The sequence below is a fragment of the Amblyomma maculatum genome, chromosome 1 (genome assembly GCF_055883805.1).
Source record: "Amblyomma maculatum isolate TAMU_Amacu chromosome 1, ASM5588380v1, whole genome shotgun sequence".
NCBI lineage: Eukaryota > Metazoa > Arthropoda > Arachnida > Ixodida > Ixodidae > Amblyomma > Amblyomma maculatum.
In genome coordinates this window covers 411215649-411231095 of record NC_139344.1, presented here as the reverse complement: position 1 = coordinate 411231095, position 15447 = coordinate 411215649, and the positions used below count along the sequence as shown (strand labels likewise).

Sequence of the window (15447 nt, the reverse complement as noted above, 5' to 3'; positions counted from 1 at the left end):
TTGAGGACAACAGTCGAGTGCTCTAACCACTGCACCACCGACGCGTTGCTTTTTGAATTTGTGACCCTAAAGCTAGGGAATTTCGAGTATCGCATCCGTACTTGAATTGTATACGAAACCGAGACAAATGCTGCATGTGCGGTCAGGGAGAATGGGGTGGAGAAGGTGAGAGATAAATATAAAATGCCTCTTGAATGCTATGCACGAAGGTAATACCACGAAAACGTTTTTAAATGTTTTTCATCATATGCATTTTTCCATTCACTGTCGGAGAAAGAGCGCTATAGCAGACGACAGACCAGGTCCTCCTCTTCCTGGTTTGTCGTCTGCTATAGCGCTCCTGGTCTGTCGTCTGCTATAGTGCTCTTTCTCTGACAATGAATAACCAACTCGCCCAGCAACATACCCTTCCCATTCACTGACTGTTGCTATAAAAACCGCAGTTCTTCTCCGGCTTGTCGGCGGCATCGTGCTAGCCCGGGCAAATCGACACCGTTCCCTGAAGCTTCATGCTAAAATGCTGGAGAAGATCGCCGGCAGCCCGCTTACCTTCTTCGACGCGTCTCCACGGGGCAGGATCTTCAACCGTTTCTCCGTGGACCTGGAAATGAACGACAGTCGTGTGTTTGTTTACTACAAACAGCTTTTTGAGAATCTTTTTTTCGTTGTGGCGCGCCTCGCCGTAATAGGAGCCCAGGCACCCTTGGTGTTTGGAATCGCTTGCGCTGCAGAGATGGTCCTGATTTTTGTAATGGTGAGTTTCGTTAGCAGTTGTTAGCTCACCAGCTCTTCTTACAATGCGAAGAAATATTACTGCAATATTACTGCAATATTCTAAAATATTGCCATCCCTCTGTCATCGAGAATTCATGGAACTAGTGGAGTGGGAAATTTCTCTGGGATCAAACACAACATCGAAGAAGCTAGACAATATGCGTCGTTTCCTTTAGCATATTTTGACAAGCGATACATTTCAGTTTAACCAGGGGCTGTAATTTTCTCTCAAGACTGATAGAACAGCGTCTTATAGTATCCTAAATCCACTACACAATAGAGCAACTAGGTCCGGCTTTATTATGTAGGGGTCTTCCGGGAATCGAACTGCGACAAATTCTGTGTCGCCACTGCATATCACTCTAAACAGACGTGCTGGCGCTTCCGAACCAAATAGCGCTTACCGGTGCAATCTGCATTGTTTCCTTCTCCTGCATGACAGTCCTTTGACATTGGGGCAGCTACAATTCAGGTTGATGCATGACCAAAACATATTTTTTCTCTCTCCTCTTTCTTTTTCGAGGTCTTTTTTTTTTCTTTGCGGTTGCGACGTTTGGGATGGTATTTTCCGCAAATTGCGGTTTATGCTTTCTAGGGGTGAACGATGACTCAGATTTTGACGTAGTCAATATATTTTCTGAAAAATGTCGAGCATGAAGTCTCAGATGTGAGTGATGACACTAAAGATTACGGTAAGCTTGTATGAGAAATATTATAGGATCATTTCAGTCATTTAGAAAGTGAAATGCGATAGTTATAACCAACGTCGCGGCTACAAGGCTCTCTGATTTCAAGCTTGAAAGTGTTATTTATAATCTTTGTTATATTTAGTAACTGTAGGAGATTGGTGATGTAGCCTATAGTAACCTCTCTCGGACACGTCACGTGATTAGTGAATCTGCCAACTGTCCGACACTTGCGAAATCGGCAGTATCATGTGGTCTGTGACGTCATATCTTAGCAACATATCAGTGTACAGTAGTTCTACCTGCAAATCGTCACTTACTAAACTTTTACAAAACTATTTAATTGGCCGTGAGGATAATAACGTTCCTATATTACATGATATTACAGAGCACTGATAGATCGATAGGGAGCGGAACGGCAGGAGACCACGTGGTATCTCCCAATCTGTGCCAAGCAGGCGCCGGAGAAAGCTAGAAAAAATTAAGCGCGTAGCTGCCAGTTTGATGGTGTTGTCGACTACAATACTGAAATAGAGATAGTAATGTTTAAGCATACAAGTCGCTTTCGCCATTATTGGTCGGGTGCGTCTTCATCAGATATAAAATCTGGAAGAGTATTTTCAGATTATAAATTGTTTCCTGCTCGGAGAAATTATATAAAACTTTTCACTAGTTTCATATGCGCATAAGAACGCATATGCCGTGTACTTCAGCGGACACTTTCATGCATGATAACAATGGAATGTTAGAAAAAAAGATACTATTCCATGAACGAACTACCTGTCGCTGCAGACGTAGTTTACAGCAAGAGGCCTTAATTGTGTAGCTATTTAAATATTGAATGAATCAAATTCGGTGGTAAGTGCCGATGAGGAGTTCGCAGCTGTGCATTCACGGCAGCCAAATCTGACACTTTTCTCGGCGCTAAACCGAAACATAGCGCACTAGGTGGAGGGGGAGCTTATGACCTGTCATAATTCTTATGGCTTGTCGCAGTGGCTACGCGGCTTCTTATTCGAACTACCTGCTTTACTGTGCCAAGTCATGCACTTAATTTAGGCCCTCACCTCAAATACGATTCGCAGTGACCTATATTTTCTAGTACTAAACCGCGATGCGAAGGAATGCCTATGACGTGGAAGAGTTGCAATTTGGCACTGTAGTCACTGAAAGAGGCGATCAGTGCTCGTCACGTTTCCGCCTGGTTTCCTGTTAGCTAATGAGCCCGTGTTCTATTTTATGCGAACAAAAGGGAGAGACTTCATTGTGCTTCAATACATTAGCTTTTACTACTTTCAAACGTAATGTAGCATCGGCTTTTCCACGAAGTGAGCTCACTTTTCGTCGAACCAGAAAGCTTTGATCCGGTTTGATTTATGGGGTTTAACGTAGCGACTGAGGCTATGAGAGAGGCCAGCAGACTTTGATAATCAAAAAGGTTATTTAATGAGCTTCGTTCACATTTAGACGAGATTTCACAATAACTTACGTCAACCGCAGCTGAGAGTCCATTTTTGAGAGCGTTATTTTTTTTTTTTATGTTGAGGCTTTGAAGGGCATATTTTGAAAATCGTCGCTAAGGTCCAGGTAGGTGTACTTTTGCCGGAGAACAGTTCCTTCTGTTACTGGGGAGCCGCTCTACGCAAGAAATTCGCATTTGTAGGCGCCTTCAATAGAGATAACAATTGTCAATAAAAATACCAAATGCGGATAACATGCCGAAAAATAAGCTTCCGTGAAACAGGAGAAACAGATTCGTTTGTCGAGGACCGTAAACATCGGCACGTCTGTATAACTTAAACGGGAATGGCTTGAAAATACGTTTGCGTTCACATTAGGCAAATAGCCATACTTGCAAAAAAGTACACTTGATGATTGCCGGGACTATCGAAGACATTCAAAAGCGTCATGGATTTCTGGATGGAAATTAGTCTTTCATACGCAAATATGTGGATGATAAAATAGAGATTTAAGGGACAAGACAAGCAGGGCGTGGACAAAGACTTTCATCGAAATACTGCTGAGAAGCACAGGAAGGGGAAGATAAAATGCAACATTATGGGGTACATTTAAGCTCCTTCCTTAATGGATCCGGCCTGTGGCTCCCCCGACAGATTCTTCTTCAAGTATATGCGTCTTGCTACTCACTGATCCTTTGACTGGTGGCTTATCTCACACATACATATTACCATTCTAGGCTCGTATTACCAGTCTTAACCTAACCATGCTAAGTGAGTTATCAACTGACAGATATAAAGCACCTCCTTGGCCAACCCATATGACCATGCTATCGTGGTTTCGGAGTACCGTGTCTCTCTCGGTATCCAAAGGTCCCGCTAGGTTCGATCACAATCCAACCTTCCACTCCCTCCCCCCTTGCCATTGGAGAAATTGCCACTCTGTCATGACATATGGCTTCATCATAGAACTCTCCCACCATTCAGTATACGACCATGCCACGTGCCTATTACTACTTGCCAGAAGCATGCGCGTGATTTTTGCTCTCTAAGCCGACGACAAAGCCACCGCAGGCGCTAAGTTTCAGACATGTTTAGACGCCGAGGCCCCTATCTCTATCACGTCGTTGCAATAAATAGGGTCAGAGGCGTCGATTTGCATACTGGACGCCCACATAAGTAAAGCGGAAGCAGACGTCTGCAGGGATAGAGACGGTGATGGACAGGTCTATGTTAGTAGCGATGAAAAAAGGGCGGCCGATGTGACAGTGGAATTGCTGACTGTGACAAGAACAGGTTGAAAGTGGTGATCGCATGATCGACATGCAAGGGTGAGGAATGAGGCGTAAATTGTGAGAGCGAACAGAAGAAAATACAATAAGGATCCTCCGCAACTCTCGTCTAATAGGTGCCTTGAAGCCAAAAAAGCAGCCATGCTTTGATAGGAAATGCATGTTACACGTGGCTTTGGTCTCCTCTTTCGTTGTTAGTATGACCACACTGTTTTTGTGTGCGAATGACACATGTTGTGCGCGCGTTTTTCAGTCAGTCAGCACGCACGCAGCGGTGGTAACTCATCCCGCTTGAAATGCCTGCTAAATAGTTACACTGAATGTATTCTGCTATTTATTATTTGATAACTGACACTTAATGCCTCGTCCGTCATATTACTGCAGCGCTACGTTCTCCCCGCGACAATGTTGGGCCGGCTGTACGAGAGCACGAGGTTGTCCAAGGTGCTGCAGCATCTGACGGAGACCCTGGGCTCCGTGTGCCTGATACGCTGCTACGGCGTAATGGACCGCTTCTGCACCCGGTTCCGACGCCTCCACAGCGATTACTTACGGGCTTTCAACCTTTTTACTTACTGCTTCATATTCAGCCGCTTTCTCATCACCTGCGGCGGAATTGTGGTCGTTCTACTGACGGTTGTCATCGTAGTTGGCCCTACTCACAGCATTCCTGGGTCCGCAGCTGCAAGTGGCATCTCTCTGGTGTCGTCCATCACGGTACGCTGGGCATGTATGTGTGGCAACGGCAGTTATAGCGTACTACGCTGTAGTAGAAAATGTTGGTAGTTGCAGTTTTTACGCGAAGAGGGTGCACGTCACACCAACGGAATTGTGTGGAAATCGTGCAACCAAGCAGAGTATAATAAAAGCGCCGATACTTGCGTGCACCATTACGAAGTTTGCTCGTTCGTAAACCTAGTTGAATCAAAGCGCCGCGCCGCGAGAAGGAGACGGACGAAGAGCAGGACCGTATCATCCGAAACCTAGCCGATGGTCACCACGGGTGTCGTTAACTGTGCCGTGCACTGGGAGGCACATTTTGAACTTGTTTCCACAGAGCATAGAATACGTCATATATCTGATTGAACTCAAATGAGGACGAGAAAGCGGTCCTATGGACTAGTTAGTTTCGATGTACGCTCGACGTACTCAGCAGAGGCGTTTAACGCTATAGATAGCCCGACAAAACAAACGTTTTTTTTAAGAAATGTGACATAGGCAAATTAGTAATACTTTGCAAAGCGTTCTCTTTAAGCTCATCACTCTGGTCACCGTGAGTACACTCTCTCGCAGGCATTGTGAAGAGTCTCGATAGTTTTTCTTGTATGCACTGATCCTACTATTGCCCGTCTCCTGGGCGTTTAGTATGTTATTAGTGTAATGAATGCCTGAAAGATGAATATTTTGCGATTATTCACAGATGCTCAAACCGATGAGCTAAAGCGCACGCCCACAAAAAATACAAATGTTTTCTGACGAGAGCAATAACTTGATTTAATATAAATAGATTTCTGAAGAAGCTCCACTCTCTACCCGCCATGCTTGCATTGTTTACTTCCTGGTGATTTTAACACCCTTTAGTTCTCAGATGACAGAGTATAGTACAGGCTATTTAAAATCAGGCTGTAAATGACACACGCACTATTTGCCTGAACGACGCTGTGAATTTGCATAATTATGTAATCGTGAGTGCCGTTGGCTCTACTCTGATATTTATAATATCCATCTCTTGCCTTTTTATCACTGGTGACCCCCTCCGGTGGTTTGCAAGGCTTTCACCTGGGGAGAAATCCCTTTCATCAACTTCACTACCAAAGGACGGGCAAAAAAATGACCACAAAAATGAACTTAGTGTATTGAAATTCCTATGAAGCACGTCACTCTGGCGAAGGGGTTTATGGTTGCAGCGAATATTTGTGCAGGTGCTGTTCGCCATGACTACGGTCTACTTGAGCGCCTTTTGGATAGCACAAGGAGACGCGGCTTTCCAACGTGTTTTAGAGTACACAGAGCTACCCGTGGAACAGGCAAGTCTGCAATGTTCTTTGACTTCTTTGTGCAGCTAGCTGCTAGGTAACCATCGTAGTGCTGAAGATTTTTTGATAAATATACATAGTTTATTCTTAGAATATGTAAGAAAACAACCAAGCTTTGTTACGTTTCGCCATGTTATGGTTACAGCCTGCTGCTGTTGTCAACTATAATAAAATGTGAAAATAATTCATGAGTTCAGCAAGAAAATGGTATCTTCAAGAAAGCTTAACAGCTTTTAAGTTCTAATAGGATGTCGAGAATTGATTAAGAAAGAACATGCGAGGCTTACTCTTTTACATTTTGTCCGCAATATATTTATTCAGTAGATAGTTCAGTTCGTAGCCCTTGTGGCCTTGGGGTGTTGCGTCGCAATTGCCGTGCTGGGCATGGTACCAAGAACTGTTTCGATCGGGAAAGTTCTCCGATGCAGGTCTTGTACGTGCAGATTTTGTTATGTTCTTTGCTTGCTTTGCCGATTGTGTTTCCTTCGATATTGAATCAAGAATGTGACAGGTCAGATTTTTTTTTGCTACTATTGTCGAGTATTTACATTTGCGAAGTGTTCGTGAAAAGCGTGCATGTACTTGTTACTTGTAATTTTATGAAAATCGTTATTTGTTCGTTACCTGCTGCCAGGTCTTGCTGATATCAGAGGTGAACAATGCTAGCAGTCAATTCGTCGATTTCCATTCGACCAAAAGTATTTGTGGTGAAGCCTTGTGGCAGAGGTTTAGAATAGTGCCATGCACGCGGTAAGTACCACATGGAAATTAGCAATGTTCTCAAGATTCTTTTTACCGTTGGGTTTATTATACCATTGCTCAGAAAAGTTTGTCTATATGTAGTACGAAAAATTTCAAAAGACCAAAAGCCCTTGCTTTTGCCAAGTGAATGGGCACTCGCCCCACGTGAGAGATACGGTGAGCTCGATTCCTTAATGGCACCGGGGATCTACGGGATTTCTATTGAGTGGGACAAGCTCGAATGGCTCCCTGCGCTTTTGTGGTGAAATGCTTGAAGAAGGGGTCCCTTGCACCAAACCTTTCTTAGGTGGTTCAATGACGGCTGCTTTTGAGCTCCTGGATTCGTCCAGATAGCTGGTAAATAGGCTTTCATTAACGCTAAACTGGTGTCTAATTTTCGTCGCAACGATGGTTTGCCACATCTTCACTCTTAGAACATAAAACACAAAATATTCACGGGGCTACAGATGAACAAGACACCACTGTAATTCATTTTTTATACTGTATCACGAAAATATGGTGATTGAGAATGCTGCTCTAGATTTGGTTTCCCCGGTGAATAAATTTCGTTGGGCACCACGTTCCGCGTCCATGGGCTGCTTTTACATTGCAGACTGGCCATTACATAAGGTGCACTTTGTACACCACGGTGTGTATTCCAATATATTACATAAGCTGTACTTTACAGACCGGGTTCTTTTATTCCACACATTCGCTCTCTTGAGTGGGCTGGTCACGGGTAAATGACCTCGTGCGGTGGTGTGGCCTCACGTAAATAACGGCTAGCGCTGTTAGTGTGCCTGTCAGTTTATCCTGGCTTTTGCCGCTTCTGTATTTCCTTCATTCGTTTAACGGCATATAGTTACCAGGAAAGGGCACACTTATTTATTGTTAAGAACTGCTGGTAGGAGTAAAGCAGCTCTACATGCCTCATTGGATGATCACGTTGAATGAACCTAGAAGGCTGGCCCCAATGGCACCTAAACAATTAGTTATTAGTAGGTTACTGCAGATAAATACAGAATCATGCACTGAAACAGATAAATAAGCTAACTAGAAACAATCAGTGCCGCCAGTCCATCCAATATTCATCTGCAAAGACAATGAATGCTTCGCAGGAAGTAGCAAGGCATAGATTGTTGTGAAAACACATTATGCCAGGTAGCTATGCATCCATTCTATTCTTTTATGTCCATGATTATGCGTTCACGTTTTAATACCATCGAATGTCGCACAACGGCGAGTTACCGCATCGAGACAGTTGGAATTTGACAGCAAAACTAGATGCTTGCTCTAGATTAGAGCAGCACCGAGTCAATTCGCAGCCATCAACCAAGTCAGTTGAAGTATAAATGTCACTATAAATGGAAAGTAAATACGTTGTGCTTCTTTTCAGTCAGTATCCACTCAGCTCAACGACCCGTCAAGTGCTCGGCTATTCCTTCAGCCTTACGACGACATGTGGCCATGCAGAGGCGTCATAAGGTTTGACCACTTTTACGCGTCCTATCGACCTGGCATTGCTGAGGACATCCTGAAAGACGTCTCCTTTGAAGCGCATGCAGGACAAAAGGTACGCGTGAGTGTGGTCGCAGCTTCGTACTACCATGAGACAGCTTGATTTGGTAACTCTGCAAATGCTTTTGGCGCGAAAGCTCTACTTCTTCCAGCTAAACCTGGAAGTGGTCTTTCCGAGAAGTGACCTTATGTGCGGCTCGAGGAGCCAGCGCAGCTCTCTTTGTCTTTTTCGCACGGTCGGTGTGCGGAATCGGTGCCACTCATTCTTCTCCTTCGCTTCTACTTCTCACACCTTCTTCTTCTTCTTCTTTATATACCTGCCAAACTTTATTTGTGTCGGTACATATGTCCACAAATATACAACACTGTCTGACAAAGCTGTACAACCGTCCAGTCTCCTGCCTATGTATTCCCCCATTGCTATCGCCGCCCATTTGGCTGGCTTCCTGGGGTTTACTCCTCCAAAATGCCCTCAAGGTCTCGTTGTCTAGACCCAGCTGCGATATTGTAACGCTATCGCGTTACAGAACCCCTCCAACAAAAATCCGGCGTCAGCATTGGCGTTGTGAGCGAAAAACAGCTAGCGTGCCGCTGGGTGCCAGCTGACATGTCCCAGCTGTAACTAGACATATGAACTTGCCTGACATTGCATTTGACAGGAGCTGCCAACTGTTGCCTTTTCATTAATGTATGAGGATGATATCAGAATCAGCCTGCCAGTACCGTTGCCTAGACCACGCAGTGAAGTTCATAAGGCTTGGTTACAGCGGGGATTTATGCTTGGGGGTGGTAGCCTACGCTATCTCGTCATACTCCTAAAGCGGAGCTTAAGGGTTCCTCATAAGTTTTGAGGTTCTCAGGCAGCCATGGAGGAGCTAAAGTACAGAAAACTGTGTCTGATCATGCTCATTTTAACTTCTACTTCATAACGTATGTTAAGCCGGGTTGAACCCAAGCCATTTTTGCACTTGATAAGTGTTCCTTCCTGTTTCCTTGTATGATACTTACTTAACTGAAGATTTATTGCCTGCGAAAGTGCGGGACTCAACATTGCTTAGTAATTATATGAATGATACTTTGTGTGAGCTACTTATTGAACTAGCGGTAGCCTGCTTCTTACAATTCAGCCACTAAGGCGAATATTTCACAGCCGCGTACAAGGAAACATAAAAAAAGACAGAATGAAAGCTTATAGGCTTGTATACCTGCAGCCCTAAAGTAGATTGGTAGGCTGGGCTAGTTGCCGCTTACCCATTCTTCATAGGTCCTGTTTTTTCTCCTTCGTTTGACCGTGTTTTCTGGTATAGTTGCCCTATTTATACAAGTCATAATATGGCGATCTTTTACGCATATGTGTGTGCTAATTATGAAAACTTCTTTAAATGCACTCACTTACAGTTGGCTGTCGTGGGAAGGACGGGCGCAGGCAAATCGTCGCTGGTGTTAGCCCTGCTCCGTATGATTGAGCGAACGTCTGGATCCATCAAAATTGACGGTGTCGACATATGTACTGTACCCCTACATCGTCTACGTTCTGCTATCAGTATTATACCCCAGGTATGAGGGGCGCGGGGAAAATTTATAAAGGCTATTTTATGGCAACTGAAATGTTGAAATGTTCATCTAAAATGCGAAGTTTTGTCCGAAGTTAATCGTCAGGGCGCAAACATTAATAAAGAAAATCGCCTAAAACTTGAGTGGATGCCTGGTAGTAATTACTGCCTTATTACAAATCTACTACACCTTGGGGGATTCCCCTAATGTTCGATCAACACAGCTCCCATTTCTATCTATTGATCAATTCGGTCTCGCCCTACACTTTGTTCTGCTTACTGTCCTGGCTAGCTGAGTTGGTAGAGAAACTACCCCAGAAAGGCAGTGATTCCGATTTAGATCCCAAAAGTAGGACAAAGTTTTCTTTAACTGAGGAGTTTCTCATTAAGCATAGCTTTCCTTTGTAGCCGTATGAGTGTGCTTGGGTGTATGTCAGTGAGCACTTACTTCCTTATTATAAAACAAATAAACGGCATGGCCGAACAGAATCGCACCCAACAGGTGCCATATATACTTTGTAGCGTCTTCGTAACGGTGCTGTGCAGAACCTAGGCAGAAGGATGTGATAAGTTTTCATGTCGTAATTTTAGTTATACGAGCATGAACTGTAAGTAAGAGAGCACACGAGTAGCTCATTTCTGCTGCTTAACAGGTCGACAACCAATACTTTCTAAGACATTTCTGGAAAGACGGTAGACAGAGCTACAATGCTCGTGTTTTAGCATCCTTTTTTTTTTTTTTTTTTGCAGCTGCGTAGCGGCACATTTCGCAGTCACCTGACTCGTGCTGTGAGACGAAACAGAATTGCCCTACCTAGCGGATAGAGATGTAGGACCAGTGAGACTGTAGGAGGCGTATCTCGCATACGTCTGTACTACTCTTCTCGCTGCTATTTTAAATAGTATCATTTATCCCGTATTACCTACTTCTGCTCACATACAGTGTTGTTCCGCCTCAACCGGAGGTTCATTCGATCTAAAACCGCGCACAAAGATTGTGCGTTGTTGTCCTGTTCTTTACGAGTTTTGGCCGGGGTGCTCACTTGGTTTAGCCGCGCATGATGATAAACTAGAACCGTCTGCGACGAGTCTAAGGAGGAAAAGTCGTCACCGCAGAGTTTCCAGCAAAAGGCAGCTATGGCGTCAAATGGCATCGCTGGAGGAAAGCGCCGTGTTTCAAAAGCGTCGTGGCAAGCATGGCAAGTTCCTGTAATGATACTAGATGGCGCCACTGCTGCTCTTCGCGGAAAATTGGCGTTTGCGCCTTTTGCTACTTCGGTCTCGTCACAGACGGTTCTGGTTCTGCATCATATGGAACCAAGCAAGATAAGAACCGCTGTAAGGACTTACTACACAACAAAATGGACAAAAGCGCGCAAGCTTTCTGGGTGGTTTAGTGGTTTTAGTGGGTGGTTTTAGCGCAAACTGAGCCCCGTTTGGGGCGGGAGGAAATTTCAAAATGCACCCGATATAGTTGTAGAACACTATATTTTATTTTGGTGGTTTCGCTAACTGTTGTTACTTAAACATAATGAGTTTTAAATAAAAAATTGCGATTTGTATTGATCATATTGTGTTTTCTGATGGACACCACAAATATATAAGACGGGTTCAATAGCAATAGCTTTGTAACTACTTCAATGCTTCTTAGGTATGGTTATGTAGAAATGAGACATCTTAGAATTCTAAAAATGTGGCGAGGCGGGTGCTTCTAACGTTGTAGATAAGTCTGATCAAGCATATGCCTGATTTGTGGGTATGGTTAACATTTATGTGTTGCTGCGGCGGGGCAGATACCGGAAGAATCAGCAAGTCTAACCCCTCCTTTAGCTAACAACAACCTTCATCTCGATGCCACACTAATAGGCATGCGCCATCGGCGCCCTGTGCTGCATGTGCTAGTTTTTGTGGCAGATATAGGCAATAACCTACAGCCTAGCCATTGCAGAATTCATGTTCAGCAACAGAGTGCAATATTCAGTTAGCGCAGGCAGCCTTAGACCACATGAGAGGATTATAAAAACACAATTTTGATGTGCGTTTACCTATGAACCCCATTCATGGATCACTGCCTTGTCGTGGCGGAGGGGCTTGCGAAACTCGATGAAGTCGTGAGCTCTGCTGTGTAGGGCCACCCAAGATAGACAGGTCACGGCAGAGAGTTCTGACAAAATGTGATTCACTGGAGAAGGTAATGGCAACCCACTCCAGTATTTCCTGCCAAGAAAACCCTATGGCCAGTCACAATACCATTAATGATATGGCGCCGGAAGATGAGCCCCCCAGGCTGGAAGGCGTCCCACATGCTACTGGGGATGAACAAAGGGCGATTCCTAGTAGCTCCAGGACGAATGAAGCGGCTGGGCTAAAACCAAAAGGACGCTCAGTTGTGGATGTGTCGGGAAGCGACCAGAAAGTCCGATGTTGCAAGGAGATATATCACATAGCAACATGGAATGTAAGATCTATGACGCAAGGTAAACTGGATGTCGTCAAGCGAGAAATGGACAGATTGAACATTGATATCTTGGGTATCAGCGAGCTCAAGTGGACCGGAATGGGAGAATTTAACTCCGGCGACCATTATGTCTTTTATTGTGGGCACGAATCCAAGAGAAGGAATGGGGTCGCTCTCATAGTAAACAGAAGAATGGGCAAAGCAGTGCTAGGGTACAACCCCAAAAACGACCGAATGATGTCACTTCGGATCCAAGGTCACCCTTTGAACATAACAGTTATCCAAGTCTATGCACCGACCACTACTGCTGAAGAAGCTGACGTTGAGAGATTTTATGCGGACCTACAATGCCTTTTAGACCGCACCCCATCATCAGACGTCGTTTTTCTCATAGGAGACTGGAATGCTAAGTGAGTGAGGGAGTGAAGAAATATCCGGAATTACAGGCAATTTCGGTCTTGGTGAGCCAAATGAAGCTGGGCAGAGGCTAGTAGAGTTTTATCAAGAAAACCACCTGACCATAGCGAATACTCATTTTCAACAGCACAAGAGGCGCCTGTACACATGGACTTCACCCGACGGTCTGTACAGGAATCAGATCGATTATATTATTTGCCGGCAGAGATGGAGAAGCACTATACAAGCAGTAAAAACAAGGCCTGGGGCCGATTGTGGCACCGATCATCAGCTTCTTGTTGCCAAAATTAAGCTTCGATTGAGGAAAACGCAGAAAACTAGAAGGCCTTTCAGGTATGATCTGGATCAGATTCCATTAGAATATGCTGTGGAAGTGAGGAATCGATTTCAAGAATTTGATCTAGAAGACAAAGAGCCCGAAGAAATGTGGACTGATATTCGTGATATAATACAAGAAGTTACTACTAAGGTAGTTCCAAAGCAAAAGAAATGCAAGAAAGCAATCTGGTTATCTGAAGAGGCTTTGCAAATAGCTGAGGAAAGGAGGACGGCAAAAGTTATGGGGGAAAGAGAAAGATACAAGGTTCTCAATGCGGATTTTCAGAAAATAGCAAGGAGAGATAAGAATGGCTTTTTGAACATACAGTGCCAAGCAGTTGAGGACAACAGCCAATTAAGGAACGCAAGAGCTCTGTATAAGACAATCAAAGATATCAAAGGAAGCTTCTGTGCTAAGCTGGGCGTGATAAAGGACAAACGAGGCGAGGACCTCACTGAAGCCTCAGAGATAAAGAAGAGGTGGCAGGAATACACAGAAGAACTGTACAAGAAGGACCCGAATGTGCAAACCCAACATAAGACAGTTGTGATTGCTGATTTTGAGCCAGGCATCCTGAAGAGTGAAGTTGAATGGGCCTTAGCCAGCCTTGCTAAGAACAAAGCCAGCGGAATCGATGGCATTCCAGCTGAGTTGCTTCAAAACCTCAACCATGACGCTGTTATCATTCTACATACATTATGTCAGAAGATTTGGACAACCCTGCAGTGGCCACAGGATTGGAGGAGGTCAGTTTACATCCCCATTCCAAAGAAAGGCAGTGTCAAAGATTGTTCCAACTACCGCACGATCGCGCTTATTTCGCATGCTAGCAAGGTGATGTTAAAAATCCTCCAAGGTAGGCTGCAGCAGTATGTGGACCGGGAGCTTCCGGACGTGCAAGCTGGGTTTCGCAAGGGCAGAGGAACTAGAGACCAAGTTGCCAACCTTCGCTGGATCATGGAAAAAGCAAGAGAGTTCCAGAAACCCATCTACTTCTGCTTTATTGATTATGCGAAAGCGTTTGACTGCGTAGATGACAGCAGATTGTGGCAAGCTCACCAAGAGATGGGAGTTCCAATTCACCTCATCTGTCTCCTCAGGAACCTGTATGAAGGGCAAGAGGCCACAGTCAGAACTGGGCATGGTCTTACTGATTGCTTTCCGATTGAGAAAGGAGTGAGGCAAGGCTGCATACTGTCGCCCTGCCTATTTAACCTATATGCAGAGTGCATCATAAGGAAGGCCGGTCTGGACGAGTCTTCAGCTGGAGTGAAGATTGCTGGAAAACGTATCAGCAACCTTAGATATGCGGATGATACCACTTTAATGGCAGAAAGTGAAGTGGAACTCAAGAGACTTCTGATGCGCGTACAAGAAGAGAGTGAGAAGTTTGGGCTTAAACTGAACATTAAAAAGACAAAGATCATGGCGTCTTGCCCTATCAAGTCCTGGAGCATGAAGGGACAAGAAGTGGAAGCTGTGACAGATTTTCTGTTCTTGGGCTCCAAGATTACCTCGGAAGGAGACTGCAGCCATGAAATTAGGAGACGCCTGCTTCTGGGAAAGAGAGCAATGGTTAGCCTTGACCGCCTAGTAAAGAGCAGAGACATTAGTCTGCCAACCAAGATCCGTATAACTCGTGCTATGGTCTTTCCAGTTGTGATGTATGGATGCGAGAGTTGGACTGTGAAAAAGGCTGACCGCAGAAGAATTGACGCGTTTGAATTGTGGTGCTGGCGAAGACTCTTGAGAGTTCCTTGGGCTGCCAGAAGATCAAATCAGTCGATATTGTCGACCATAAGCCCTGACTGCTCATTGGAGGGTCAAATTCTAAAGTTAAAGCTCAGCTACTTTGGGCATCTGATGAGAAGAAAGGAGTCGCTGGAGAAAGATTTGATGTTGGGAAAGCTTGAGGGTCGCCGGAGAAGGGGTAGGCAGCGAACGCGATGGTTAGATGGCATCCTCGAGGCACTGCAGATGAAGTTATGTGATATTAGGAAGATAGTGAGAGACCGGAAAGCGTGGCGTGACATGGTCCATAGGGTCACGAAGAGTCGGACACGACTGAACGCCTGAACTGAACTTACCTATGAACAACGCAATATTACAATTGTATCTTTTTCTGACTACTATTTGTAACATTTATAAGTTGATGTAATGCACAATCGCGTGTCACGAACGTGGAAATAGTTTTCT

General features: G+C 44.6%; 1 protein-coding gene across 1 annotated transcript in view; it reads left to right on the top strand.

The window, feature by feature from the left end:
- Positions 1-15447, top strand: part of LOC146208933 (multidrug resistance protein mrp-7-like) — a 112921-nt gene that overhangs the window by 83618 nt on the left and 13856 nt on the right. The window contains exons 18-22 of the mRNA XM_084579547.1: positions 444-754; positions 4594-4926; positions 6132-6240; positions 8387-8559; positions 9903-10061. Of these exons, the coding sequence (XP_084435673.1) occupies positions 444-754; positions 4594-4926; positions 6132-6240; positions 8387-8559; positions 9903-10061 (1085 nt within the window). The remainder of the gene's footprint in view (positions 1-443; positions 755-4593; positions 4927-6131; positions 6241-8386; positions 8560-9902; positions 10062-15447) is intronic.